The 15166-nt window shown below is 33.2% G+C and overlaps 1 protein-coding gene across 3 annotated transcripts; it reads left to right on the forward strand.

The window, feature by feature from the left end:
• Positions 1 to 1257: 1257 nt before the first annotated feature.
• On the forward strand, positions 1258 to 14521 carry LOC148628289 (uncharacterized). 3 transcript variants are annotated; one of them, XR_015922566.1, is made up of 9 exons: positions 1258 to 2523; positions 3570 to 3635; positions 4211 to 4282; positions 7221 to 7292; positions 7802 to 7861; positions 8228 to 8262; positions 11057 to 11196; positions 11470 to 11566; positions 12939 to 12981. XR_015922566.1 is itself a non-coding variant. In XM_088585574.1 (9 exons), the coding sequence occupies exons 1-8, from the start codon at positions 2421 to 2423 to the stop codon at positions 13073 to 13075; spliced, it is 747 nt and encodes a 248-aa protein (XP_088441700.1). In that variant the 5' UTR covers positions 1441 to 2420; the 3' UTR covers positions 13076 to 13109; positions 13712 to 14521. The 3 variants fall into 3 exon arrangements, 2 of the variants coding, with proteins under 2 accessions (XP_088441700.1, XP_088441691.1); XM_088585574.1 differs by lacking the exon at positions 8228 to 8262 and adding an exon at positions 13712 to 14521 and having other exon boundaries at positions 1441 to 2523; positions 12939 to 13109; XM_088585565.1 differs by lacking the exon at positions 8228 to 8262 and adding an exon at positions 13712 to 14521 and having other exon boundaries at positions 1449 to 2523; positions 12939 to 13102.
• Positions 14522 to 15166: the final 645 nt, after the last annotated feature.

The raw sequence follows: 15166 nt of genomic DNA on the forward strand, positions 1-15166 counted from the left end.
TATTTATCATAATTCATTGTAACTGGAATAACTATATGTATTAAAATATCAATACCTCATTTGTAAGATCTTTAATACAATAGTACTGTATGTGTTACATAATATAATATTTTCAGATAAAAAACTTTATAAGAAAACCATGATAGGACACCAAATTTTTTCTTACCAAGTTGACATAGGACATTATTTTTTTTCAAGTCAGATGGCCATAGGGTTGCAACTTTTATTTAGGCTCTTGCTCTTAATTTTTTTTGCACCTATCCTATGTGGCGATAAATTTTGAAAGTTCCCTTAAAATAAATGGCGGAAAAATACAATCAACTCATAAAGTTCATTTATAAAAACAAATCACTAATATATCACCTGACCACTTATTACTTATGTCAAGAGGTGTACGTTTGCGTCATTTAATTGTATATTCTAATTTAACTTTAAGACGTACCAATTGTTCCGTTCAGTCACTGCATAACATTACAGGTCATTAAAATTTCTGTTCTGATTATATTTTTGATTAGCCGATTCAACTTTAATGACTGTTTTAAGGATTACATAGAGGGAAAATACAACGAAATATGAATATGAAACTGAAATATGACGAGATCGGTAGTGAAATATTTCTTCAATCTCGATATGTGATTCAGATGTTTACTTACTCGCTAAACTTTGCAGTTTTGAGAAAAATCTAAATTTTACTTTTTTTATAGAAATAATTGAATACGCCATACTAATACTGAATACATTTTTTTCTGATTTTTTTTTAGTTGACAATTATCTTCATATTGTCACATCGTAACTTTATTTGTGATAACTTTATTGGCCCAAGTGAAAAAATGTACCTTTTTCGATACTAAATATTTATTCTAATTCTTCATGTTTGTTGTTGTTGTGGATTAACGTCCGAGCAGCAATATCTCAGCTATATTCAGACGATGAACATGAAATTGATGATAAAATGAACATGAAATGATGATGAAATGAAAAAGGGATGGGACACAAGGACAATGGGGTCGACAAATTTTGATTGCCACTGGAAATATGGAGAGGTGGGTAGGGTCGGGCAATTTAGCCTCCTGTGGCGGAGCCCTATGGTTCCTACTCCGGGAGAATACCACAGTAGGGTTCTTTAACGTGCGAGGAACGTGGCATCTTTCCCAACACGGTGCACCACTATGGTTTGCGGTCAGGTTTTCCGTATTGTAGCCTGACAACCCCATCATGTAACATGCCAGGGGTACCTCATTCAACCACCTGGGGCACACATCCCAGTTGCTCTGTGGGCAAAGCGCCTAGCCCCCGACTAGGGTTCTGACCACTATTTAGTCGCCTTTTACGACAAGCTTAGCGCTGCTGCAGGCCTATTCTTTTAACACCCGGACCTACACGGGGGTAATTCTTCATAAATTGGCATTAATCACCAACCAATTACATCATTTCTGATATTACTGAATAAATACTTATCTATTTCTGATATCGTATGTTTTAATCAGGATATGTAATGTTTCAGAAAACATGAAAGGACAACAAGTATTGCTGTTTAATCATTTTTTCATCGAAATAAATGTCTCTTTCAGTTAGACCCTGGTTTTCAGCATAGAGAAGATTGGGGATCAACTTGTGACCCAACTACTACTGACTAGAGGACGAATCATCCATCTGTATTTGTGTTCGATCTTTCTGAGTATGATAGGATCGGTAAAGAATTGAAAAACTTCATAAATCACGGTTTTAAACCAGCCATTACTTTAGGGTATTTTGTATCTGGGGACAAGCATTCGACACGTAGCCAAATTTATATGTTCTTCCTTTTTTTATTATCAAATCAAATGTAGATGAAAAAAATGAAATAACATTATTTGATGTGATATCAGTTTCCACATATTTAAACGGCCCTTTTAAGGGACATCTACATATTTCAAAAATATTGTTAGTTTGATAGTTGAATTAAGATTTAATAATACAAACTAAGAAAAAAAAATCCCTGACCCTCATATTATTACCCACCTGTACATGTACATGTACATGTAGTCAGAATAGCATATTTACTTATTTCTACAAAAAAGACGCCGCTTTATAATTCGGTGGACTTCTGATAGCAATTTCTGTTTACTACAAATGAGGCTGAACAACACAAACTCGTCTTTATTCTCCTTAGTCATAGCTATATGCAGACAAATTATGTTACAAAATGTTTATGCGCATGTATATGTATTTGATTACAAACAAAGTTTGTTATTTTGAAATCAAAGATTGGTGTCTAAGTATGTGAATTTTCCGTTTTTTCGGTACCAGTGTGAAATTTCAGAATTTGTGTTTCCTTTTAAAAATAATTGCACTATCTTTTAAGTGTTGTGTAAGTGCTTAGGTGGCGTGAGAGCATAATATTTTTAAGAGTCGTCCAGATAGAGTATTTCAATATCGAGATGGAGGGGTTCTATAAAATTATTGTTACCTTTATACACGTGCTCTGTGTTTTTGGAAGATCCGAAATCATTTATACAACTCAGAATAAACACTTGGCAAACGGTAAGTGTAATTACTGTTTTAACACTTACGATATAACTGCTTTTTAAATGGTAGGTTATATTAATGTTGTCAAATTAAGAAAATGTCATGAAATAGTTTTCAACAGAATTCAACTGAACTGTCTTGCATGATCATACTCATTTGATTTCAATACATCCTTTCAATCTAAGACAATACATACTTTTGGTCGGATTATTTTTGATAATTCTATTAATTTGTTCGAAAAAAAAATGGCCGAATTTTTGTTTTACTGTTTTGTTTTTATTTTTTTTATTTTTTTTTTTTTGTTTTTGTTTTGCTTTTTTTATGTCATTTTAGTATTATTGTTATTATTTTTGACTTAGTGCATCTTCTTTCAATGATTCTCAGTTGAACTTGTGCAAAAGTAGTAGGCATTGCAATGCAAATGTATAATGTATTCATTCCTTGCTCGTGGACCTGACCTATGTTTTCACATGCTGTTTCATGCATGATTGTTTGATTGATTCTAGTGGTAGATACTTAACACATTTGGGGGCGATATAACATTGAACAGAATCTTTTATGTAATAAATTGACACATTGAGCCTTATAGCAGGCCGTAAAAAAACGTGTTGCTCCACTCAATCACCATATCCTAACTCCAAATAAGAAGTCGTCTTTATACCTTTAAATATTGAATCTTGGTGTAGAAGCAGTGATAACTAATTGTACAGCGTTAGGAGGCATAGAATCCAAAATCTTCCAAAACCAAGGTAAGCATGTTGCTTTGAGAGTGTGATCAAGGGAACCAAGCGGTAATCAAAAGAATGTAATCCAGGGACAAAGACAAGACATGGAAAACAGACATACACAACAAAGAACATAAAGTAATAAAAATTATACATACAAAGTAACAAAAGCAAATGAGCAACTCGGACTCCACTAAAAACTGGGAGCATGGACCAGGGGCACCGGTAGGGTAAGCGTCCTCTGCTTTTGTAGAAACACCCGCCGAGTTGCTCATGAGCCCATGGAGTCGTTTTGTTTTGCATTATACGTGAATTGACATCTTTAAATATTTTCAGTAATGAAGTTAGAAGAAAACAGTAACTCCATATTGTCTGTGAATGGCTATTTAGAGAGGTTGTACGGTATGTATACATTCCATTCAGTGTACAAGTATTCACTTTCACTTTTTAAATGAAGCAAATTTCTTCTTAGATAAGTGGGGAAACTTATTCTATTCAATTTTTTTCCATTTCAATGGACAACGAATTGAACATGAAATAATGTCAAATGAACTTAATCAGACACAGATTGGTAACTGCGTTATAAAACGTCATGCGCATTTTTTTTCAATTATATTTACTGTGCATATCATTAACATACACTTATCTCATTGGATAATCGGCTTTACACGTGACGTGTCATGAGTGACTGTCGATGAAACATTTACATTGGCCACGCCCATAAGTTGGCTACTTTAATTGACCACTGTGTATTGCCTATTTTCTATGTATATAAAAATTTTCTAAAATAAATAAGAGAAACACATGAAATGTAATTATAAGAATCAATGTTTTCATGTTCGATGTTTCATCGGCGAGTAAAGGCGTTAACCGGTCGTACATCTTGGAAATGAAGCACTAACGCGCTTACATATTATTTGGCACAGGGTATAAATACTTTTATTATTACGTGTAATTGCTGTTAACGTGCTTTTTAGGGTCATTTGAAGACAGATATTCTTACTCCACTGTTTATGATATTTTGAAATACTCTGAAATAGCTATAAAAAGTAAGTAATAATGTATCATCTAGTTAAGCACCAGTCTAGATAAAAATCCAGACATCGCCTATAGTAAAGGTTACTCATGGTAAAGAAAAAACCCACTGAACAAACAATGCAGTTTTGGTCTACATATACTACTTATATAAATCCCACTGCATTTTTGCGCATGTCCCAAGTCAGGAATTTCTGTTCTCTGTATGTATTGTTTCCCTTTCGGTTTACTTTCATACGTTCCTGAAGTATATATGGGCAGCTATTACTATGTACCTGTATTTAATGTTTGTTGCCTGCCCTGTGGTGTGACGGTTTCCTCGCCCATGGGTGACCTTAAGTTGACGTAGGGTTGTTGTCTCTTTGACATATTCACCATATCCATCCTCGTTATACATTTTGACTAACGACAGCCTTTATTTATTCATATATGTTATTTTGAGAAAGCAATTATACCTTTATCTCCAACTAAGTTCAAACAAATCGAACTAATTTAAAATAAAGAATGATAACTCTTGAAAAACACCGTTTTCATAACCAAAATCGGTATAATTTCTATCTCAAAATGATGACGAGTGTTACTGTGGTCTAAAGGTGTTTTGAATAAGAATTCAAAGTAAACTTGGTGCAACCTTCATGTCAAGTACCAATTAATCCAACAATACCTAATGTACAAAAAATCATAATTATTCATGTTGATTTTATGAACTACTATGACCTTCAATTGGTACATAATGTTTGTACCTAATATATGAAGAAATGTTGATTTTTGTTTTAAATTGGTAGGTATTCTCAAATCAAACAGCTGTTCATTTTAGTGCATTTTAATTTGATCATTGATAAATGTTTTAAATACACAAATGTACATGCAAAAATGAAACGAATCGCTTACTAGAAACTTTTCAAAAATGCAACTATGTCTGTGTGATTGGTATTACCTGGTATGCTGTCTATGGGTAGATGCAGAATTCGAAAGGAAAATAGCTCAAGAAAAAAAATGGGCTTTAGGCTATTATTTGCTGATTTTTTTTCAAATTTTGCATAAAATCAACATTTTTTTTCAATAGTGGAAGGGTGTCTCTCTCTTATCCGTAACTCCTCGCACACCACTGAAAGGAATTGAATGAACATTTCACAGAATATGTATTACATGTTCCCAAAGTGCACCTCCAATTTTATAATTTGATCCAAATTAATTGAGGGTTTTTCTTTCTTTCTTCCGTAAAAATGAAATACTGTCACGTACCGGGGGTAGTATGTTACTATCGCGTATAGGATTCGTGCCAAATTTATTTCTTTGAATATAGCGAGGAAACTCTAACTTTAGTAGCGTTTCAAGTTAATGACTTAAAATACTTCTTCTAAGTTGGTGACAGATGCAAAGGAAGAACTAAAGCTCTCGATTATACTGTGGTTTTGATCTTTTTATGTATGCTTTGTGACCAATGCTTTACTTTGCTTATAATACTATCTTAGCCTCTACTCTAACTTTACATGTATGAGGTAATACTACTTTATCGAGCAGTGCTTTACAAAATAACCAGCTGCGTATTCAGCAGTGGTTCCGTCTGGTGCTCAGTACTCTTCGAGCAATGCTTCACAATTCTTTTTCAGAATTACAACTTTAACCAGTGCTAAATATCGTTAAGCACCTGCTTTGATTCTTATTCCGAATTACTGCAATTCTCATTCAGAATTACTATTTAAACTCATCTCGTGGTTAAATCGACCGATCGATATCAGATTCAAAATCAAAATGACCATGGCTGCTCAAGCCCACGTTTATATACCACACTTGGATTCGTCCAAATATTAGACTAATCCAAACTAGATCACCAAGGCGTTTGACATGTCATGTCTGCACCATTACAAAGCATTAAAGCGTCTGAAGAATGAGAACCCTATTACTTCCAATGCCAACCATACACAATATCGACCTAAATATTAACCTTTGTGTAACCAAAACGAAAGTAGAATCATAACTATCTATAAATGGATTGTTTGACTGAATAGATGTTTTGGACGCTCTCCCATAGTCTTGATAGCTCATATTAATAAGTAAGAACTTATATTAACACATATTGCTGCTATAATTAATTACAAATGTACCTACGTTGTGAAATTGTTAATAATACAAAAAGGAGTTTCCGTAAAAGGGAGCGAAACTGGAATCATGATGCAAATACTAAATTCATTACAGTACAGTGAAACCTTGAATAATTCGAAAACATCTCTCAACCAGATACTGATAAAAAAAGTCATGTTATATCATTTTGAAAATATTTTGAACTTGGTAAATCGAACACCTGTCGAAACCGAACCAATCCTTTAGTATAGAAGGGGTTCCATTTACATAGGTTATATAGATGACGTATTATCGTTAAACAATCCTAGTTTCGGGGATTTAATTTATCGCATCTTCCTCAAAAGAACTTGAGATAAAGAATACTACAGACACTGTGAAGTCAGCCTCATATCTTTACCTACACTTAGATATCGATGGTAAAAGAAAACTATGGACCAAACTTTATGACACTTTTCATTCAGCATTGTCAACTTTCCTTTCATTTGTGGCTTATCTGTGAACACCGATTTATTCAACGTGTCATAGTTGAACCAATTTGTTCAACATGTTGTAGTTTTCCTTTCCTCTGTCGTCTTTCCCGGACTTGACTTTTTATGAACAACTCGGTGGGTGTTTCTAGGAAAGCAGAGAACGCTTACCCTACCGGTGCCCCGGGTCCATGTTCCCAGTTTTTTTATGGAGTCCGAGTTGCTCATTTGCTTTTGTTACTTTGTATGTATTTTTTAGTTACTTTATGTTTTTTGTTGTGTTTGTCTGTTTTCCATGTCTGGTCTTCGTCCCTGGATTACATTCTTTTGATTTCCGCTAGATTCTTGCCGGGTTCCCTTGATTACTCTTTCATTGTGTATATTAAATATATAATCTTAGGTTTGAGACGACACACTATACTGTTAGATATACAGCATAAATTACGGAATCAGATGGAAACTTTTGTAAAAAGTAAGTTAACATTCACAATCGTCAATAAACAGAAGTGTCTTACCGTGTATGAATTGTTTTATGTATGTCTTACATTTTATCATGTACTTATTAGACATTTTAAAACGTAAATGATTTCTAACGAATAGCAACAGCGGGACGATAAAAGTGCACTAAGTCTTCCGGAATTTATTGCATGCATTTTCATCAATGTTCGGAAGCTTTATCACACTTTTCTGGTTTCTGGAAATATTGAATCATCATGCTTTTTCTGTCTATAGCTGAGTAAAAAAATACTTTAACTCAAATTTGGTATTCTTTTTTCAAAACAATCCCCAAAACCACCACCCCACCCCTTTCAGTATGTAAATAGTCGGTGCCTTTGTGTAATCACGTGATTTGTGTCCCTTTTGTTCTTACATCCGTTTTTTGATAGTCAATTAATTCTAATAACTTTTAAATCATTAAACAATATTGCTATAATTTACTGTTTCTAGGTTTTTTTTTATATTCAATGATTGTTTTTGTAGGAATTGGATATACAAAGTGGGAAGAATCATTGGCGATCACATTTCTGAATTCTTCAATAGGTATTTACAATCATTATGACTAAAATGTTTTATGCAAAGCTTTGACATCAAATGGTTTTATTGCTTCGGAAGCGTAACGTGTTTAAAACAGTTCTAATGTCATTCCTTAATCAGTTTTTTATTAAATGCTTATTAATTTTGTGGAAATGAAATGAAACAGTTTTTTTACATGCTCGATCATAATTTGGGTATAGTACAAATTCGTACATATATAGTACATGTACTTCTTTAATTCGCCTTGTTCCGCGATTCTCCGAAACTATACCATATGCTGTCGCTTCACAAGCGAACGATAACATCAAATAACTTATATGGGGCGCTCCCCTATTTGAACGAAGTTCAAAAATTCTAATTTTCTCATTTCAGGGAATCTGGAAACTATTCCATGTGAATTCATCATGGTAATATGGCGCTTTGTGAATTACTTCTATATTTCAATATAGAAATTCTAAGTACAAGTAAAAAACAACGAAAAAAGGCGATAATTTCATTACAAAAAATTATGAAATATTACAAATATTGCCATATTTCAAGTGCTATTTTTTTTTATTATTTTCTTATGAGTGAATTTGTAGGCAAAAAATGAGCCTTAATAGCGGGGAAAAATAAGTCTTGATAAATGCAAGTTGTAGGACATATGTTTATTTAACTTTAAAAAGTAGTGTCCACTTTACAAATAACAACAATAGAGGCGTTTAAAAAATTGATTTATTTTGGATACATTCTGCATATATACTACACAATTTAAAGACAATCGGTATTAATTTTTAAGGCAAAATTCCCCATATTGTGCCCCCATTTCTGACAAATTGAGCCCTATTTTTTTTTCAATTTTGGATTATGGGTAAAAAAAGTTTTACAACATATAATATCAAAATAAAGAAAATTAAACTCAGGCTTTTTAAATGATGAAGCAGCCTCAAATGTACATGTATTATTTGTATAATTTTATTTCCAGAGACCTTTCGAAAGTCCGTATTATATCCATAGAAAAAAAACACATGACAAATTACTATAATTTTTTTGTTTAGTTTAAACATATTTTATTTGCTCAATAACAAAATGGATTAAACAAAAGTAAATCATACTTATGTAGTCATTTTTCGAGATAAAATATATAAATATACATATAGAATAAGGGAGCATGCTTTAACAATATATGAACTATACATTACTATAATGAGTGTTAAAAGTCGACTGGAGAGAAAAACAGTTTGGGGGAGGTGGTGTGGTGTAGACGATCATTAACACAGCAAAAACATACACACAAAATATCAACTTGATTCGCAAATCATACAACATGAAATCTTTTTGACCCTTTTATATACTGAAAAACCTGCTGAAAAATACAAATGTTTTCTTCGTATGTTAATTCAGGGCTCCCAGTTGGTAAAATGTTTTGCATTAAATGGATAAGTATCACAGAGCCAGCCTAAATTATTAAACAAAGTTTGTCTTTAGACTACATGTAAAGGACAATGAAAGAGGTAGTGGTCAACATCTTTTCAACTATACTTTATATCCCCCTACTTGCAAAATAAGGTATATATATTGATAGGGGTGTCCTTTTGTTCTTCTTTCCCTCCGTGCCCCTTTTATTCCTTCTTTCAGTCCTTCTTTCAGTCCGATTCTTCTTATCTGTTACTCCTCTTCCACCACTGAATGAAACTTTATGAAATTTTCACGGAATCTCATTGTGTACCTCCTCTTTTAATTTTGATTCAAATCAATTTAGCGGTCGAAAGGTGCGCGAGTAATTAAGGGATCCAAGATTCTAGCGGAAATCAAAAGAATGTAATACAGGACAAAGGCCAGACATGGAAAACAGACACACACAACAAAGAATATAATATAACCAACATACAAAGTAATAAAAGTAAATAAGCAACTCGGATGTTATCAAGTTACTGAGCATTGCTCACGGGTTTTCTAGTTTTCAATTTTTTAACATAACGGTTTTATTTAACTGTATTTACACATGTAGATATACATTTTGAGCAATTAAGGAGATAGACCTAAGGTAAGGGAAATAACTCTTGAAATCAGTGATATGTTTGTATCATATAGTCAATGTCACCAAAGCCTCTCAAGCTTTCATTTGAAACAGAATGAAATCAATCCAAGTTACTCTGATGCCTACATGGGATTGCTGTAAGATGCTGAATACAAACATTCCAATGATTTGTAAAAGTTATGTCCCTTACCCCAGGTCTACCTCCTTAAAACAATAGAAATTATATGTAGTCTGTTACATATGTTAGATCTCGATATTTCGTAGAAATATACAGGAAGCTGAAAAGGAATTCTATTTATCCTGCAACTTCTTTCTTTTATACAAATAAAGGGGTCATTATTCCTCCACTGCATAATATTGTCTCCTGGTTACCTTTTCAGTTATGAGCAACGTCAAAAACAGGGAAAAGGTTACTAATTTAAAGGTGCCCTCGCCGACCACAGCGCTCAAAAAGTTACTGACTAATATAAACTAATGTGGACAAATTTTGCATGTATTATTTAGAAAATGTGGCTGCAGGATAAAACAATACATGAACATTACCGAAAAAATCAATATATTTATTTGTACGGATGTTTGTACTCGCATTGAAACAGTCGGATTAGCTTGGGGAACCCTCGCGATTTGACTGTTCCTGAAGCTCGTCAAATAAATTAGATATTTTCCGGCAATATACATGTATTACCTACATTGTATATATGTACATGAAGCTCAACCTAATTTAATTTAACATATATTTTTAGATTGATAACATTTAAAATGAAATTCCAATTATCAATTTATTTTTCTTCTTCTTTATAGCAGTCTCATCATACACGATAAAAATTGACAAAATTCACACAAAAAATTACACTTCATACTTACAAACATATTCATTGTTATTCGTTTTATTTTTTATCTTTTTGATAAGATTTTCATTATTTGAAAAGGCGGGATGATGTATTTTACACTTTGCTATAGATCCTTTCATTTTAAGTCGACGAGCAAGCGTGGTATATACTTCTGCGGTGTAGAGCTTGCCTGAGTAGAATATAAGAATTTTCCTCGCGTAAGTATTAGACTAATTGTAAATAGGGCATGTTCCACGCACGCTCATCGACTATCCCATCGTTAACACGATAGGTTCTTTTGCCCTGCCTTTTTCAGCAAGTTTGTACTAGTTGATTTTGTTTTCTTTTCAGATGAAACACACCGGATTTATGCAGCACGGGAATGCAGTGAGGTTTTGGAAAGAGAGACAGGGCATCGTTATATCCATCCTGTTGGTATTGATCCCTTCAAAGTTGTGTGCAATATGGATGTTGATAAAGGGAAATGGACGGTTAGTACACGTAGCTTTGTGGATGATAATTTCACTACCAAACGAATTTAAAGTTTTTTATAAAAACAAAACGATCTTCTCAAAAATCACTTTTAATACAAATATGCTTACAAAATTATGGAATTATAGTTATGGTAGATATTGATGCCAGTTTATTATTATTTTTTATTATTTATTTATTATTTTGTTTGTTTTGTTTGCGTTGATTTGTTTGCGTTGTTTTGTTGAGCACCTTATTTTTCGTTCATATGTACAAAATATATAATAATGTAGGTAATACAACAAAGACAAAACGGTTCAGTTCCGTTCAACAAAACATGGCAGGAGTACAAAGATGGATTTGGGACTCTGGATGGAGAATTTTGGCTTGGTGGGTTGTTATCAATATTTCATATCAAATTCACTAAAAGATATTTCCAAAAAAAAAGAGATATGTCGCATATAAGCAGTTTTTGTATTAATTCATTATGTTAGGACTCCGGAACTTAAACTTCTTGCAAACTTTGTTTTCTTTTCACTTTGGATTATACACCGTCACGTAAAACGACTGTAGTAGACGTAAAACGACTTCAGATGGATTACATTCCGTCACGTAAATGACTATAGAATAAGCATTCAGATGCGAATTTGAATGTGCATTATCGAAACGTAGTGATCACTAACGCGAATGTATAAATGCATTTAATTTTTCATTAATTCACACGGGAACTAATCATAGGAATATATTCCAAGGACAATTTCTAGACAGGGAAAAAACACACGCACGGCAAAGAACATGAAACTAACAATTAAAGCACGTACACTTTACAAAGAAACAAAAGTCCATGAATAACTTGGACTTAACAAAACAATGGGAACATAGACCAGGTGAACAGGTGTAAGCGTCCTTTGCTTTATTAAAAACACTAGCCGAGTTGTTCATAAAATGTTACATCCGGGGTAGACGATAGAGAAAAGGAAAACTGTAACACGGTGAACAAATCGGTTATAAAAGTGCAGGTGGATACACCATAACGATCCACGAGTTCATAATGACGACCATAAAAATTCTTCCGTGATGACTTTCATCTTTAAAAAAAATGTAGCAACGTAACACTTTACAGGAAGCCTAATTGTAATAAGTCTACCACTACAAAAACTCGACAAGCTCTGGTATAACGTATGAGTTGTGATATGAAAACTCCATAGGTGCTGTCATTGCTGCAGATGAAATGAAAGTTGACAATACGGAATGAGCCATTTTATCGTACAGTTGTGACATGAATTTTCTTTTTCAATCGATTTCTATGATATGAGGCCGACTTCATAGTGTCTGTAGTGTCCGCAAAGTACATGTTGTCGATCACAAATTCCAGTATTTTGATAAGATATTCTTCGGTATAATTAGAAGAATAATGATATGCAATCGTTTTATACAAAGTATTGAGAATTTTGGCAATTACTACGTATTTGTATCTAGGTTTTCCATTTTTATGTAAGTTCGTTTGTCGTTGAATTTACATTTGATGGTCGCAATTTTAACTAAAATGCGCATTACATGTACACGTGATCGGGGCAGAAACTATGTGTTATATGTATCGAGCAGTAATATCTTTGTAACACATGTTAAATACACTAATAACATGTACATGTAATATTGTTGGTTTTCGTAATCAGAATGACATGTAACGTCATTCCAGTTTATCAACACGCTACATTTTCAGACTATATAGTGGTGCTTTTTATCATATATTCCAACTTAGGTAACGACAAAATCCATGCTATAACTTCACTTGGGCGATTTGAACTACGCGTTGATCTTGAAAATTGGGCTCGATCAAGCTGGTATGCTGTTAACGACGACTTTAAATCGGCGATGAAGCTTCAAAGTATAGGTTGACACTGGGATCGTACAAAGGCACAGCAGGTTCAATGTAATATAATGTCACTTTTTAATATAATAAATTTGTATTTCCATAAACTGTTCATATTTTAGCAAATGTGAAATGTTTCATGAGTAGATTCAAGTATTTTTCACGTATTCTTTTCTTTTTATGGATCCCATTGGAAATAAGCCTTTTTATAAGTACGGCTTTATGGGCTATCCTTGACAAGTTCCAAGGTTACATATAAATGCTAATTTTAATTCATGTAACGTCTTTGCCTGTGTACGTTTATGTTTATGTGTATATGCATACTTATTTATAATGTATTATATGTGCTTGACTTGTCTAAATAAATATAAATAAATAAATAAATAATACACAGCCGAAGGGGTAACGGTAAATTTTGTAATCACAGACCGCCAATAAAAACCTTCACCTATGGAATATTACTTAGAAATTAGGGGGAATCCCCGCCTGCAGATACTGGATAGGGGTTTGGTAATCGAGATTCTGAACATGGGTTAAGCGTTAAAGTTATCGGGTACGCTCTTGTTTATCGTTATCTTGGTCTCAAATTACTGAAATTTAATAAATGTAGAATAGTGTAATCATTTTGTAAATATATAATTATACGTTTGCTATTTTTCTAGGAAATGCATTGCAAGGGCATAATGGCGAGGTCTTTTCAACAATGAATCAAGATAATGACAGATTTAGAACAGTTCACTGTAGTACTCTATACGGCGGAAGTGGTGGTTGGTGGTACCAAAATTGTGGTCAATGCAAACTCAATGGAATTTATGGAGAAGGAATAGGAAATACAGGCATTGTCTGTTGCGAGGCAGGGAAAGGAAACATGAAATTCACCAGAATGATGATCAGGCCAATGTAGAAGTGAAAGATTTTAAACACGATGATTTTGTTTGCAATGTAGAAGCAATCTTGCTTGGTAGAAGGATGGTCTCTCAAAACAAAGAGATTTTGTTGCATTTTCCAAGTATTTTATCTCATAAAATCCAGAATTAACCATCAAAGTGTTTTAAAGGCGGTTCTTTTTTAAAGAAATTGAAAGGTCAAATTTAGTTGAAATGCGTTGTGGAGAAATGGCGCCAAATTTTTCCACATTTTTCCTTATATATAACAGTCCAAAAATATCTAAATCACAGATGCTTCAGGACAAAGTCTTAAAAATGCCGACATGGAAATCTATCAAAGCAGTATCAGTTATATTCAAAAATCATGCAGTAGAGACAATAGACAAACAAAAATATGATAAAATGTTTATGTTGATGGCGATACAGCATTTTCACCTCGTTTTACTTTTGGGATTGCCCACTAGGCATCATTCCTTATATCTCAGATTTTTTTTCTAATTGTGCATTGTATATAAAAATAAAATCTGTAATGCTTTAATACCATTCTAATGGACTCATTCTACAAATCATACAAATAAAATCAGAATATCCAATGCCAGAAATGTGGTCAACTTTCTTAAGACGTCAGGTCATACGTTTAAAAGATAAGGAGTTCGTTACTAAAGATTAAAAAAGTATACAACATTGAAGCCTAGCACTTTAATTGCCGGGATGCAAGTCAAGCTCTATAATTAAAGATAAGCATCGTCTGTTATGTATCGTGGTTCTGTCTAAACACCAGACGGGGGGTGATTCGTCATATCTCAAGATATCAAAGAAAGTGTTCAAATACAATTGTTTCGTCCTAAAATAACTCGTCCCAAAACTATGTTCGTTTCCTATGATCTGCTGTATATCGTGAAATATTTTTTGACTGATTATAACGTAAAAATTCTGGTGTAAACGTTTACGTACTTTTCTGTAGCAGAACGAACTAAATTTTAAGTGATAATATCTTCAGTGGCCAACTTTCATTTGCAATTTTATTTTGAATATAGTTTCTATAAAGCCTACTGAAGAATTTACAATCAAAAATATTTGGGATAAAAAAATACATGAATCATTAATAATTAGCTTCTGTCTGGTTTTAAGGCGGAGCTGTACTCAAGTGCGCGAAGACAGGTATTACAAAATGTAGAAATAGAAAAGGTTCAGCTGACAAAAAGTGCATAAGCAGTCAATACAAGACCG

The sequence above is a fragment of the Perna viridis genome, chromosome 1, assembly GCF_037379345.1.
Source record: "Perna viridis isolate PV_CMFRI_1.1 ecotype Kerala chromosome 1, ASM3737934v1, whole genome shotgun sequence".
NCBI lineage: Eukaryota > Metazoa > Mollusca > Bivalvia > Mytilida > Mytilidae > Perna > Perna viridis.

What these genes read in the sequence shown, in the direction of transcription:
- LOC148628289 (XM_088585574.1), top strand. Translation starts at nt 2,421, where the DNA reads ATGGAGGGGTTCTATAAAATTATTGTTACCTTTATACACGTGCTCTGT. An exon ending in GAATAAACACTTGGCAAACG is followed by an intron (nt 2,524 to 3,569) that starts GTAAGTGTAATT and finishes AAATATTTTCAG; the next exon opens with TAATGAAGTTAGAAGAAAAC. An exon ending in TTGATAAAGGGAAATGGACG is followed by an intron (nt 11,197 to 11,469) that starts GTTAGTACACGT and finishes ATAATAATGTAG; the next exon opens with GTAATACAACAAAGACAAAA.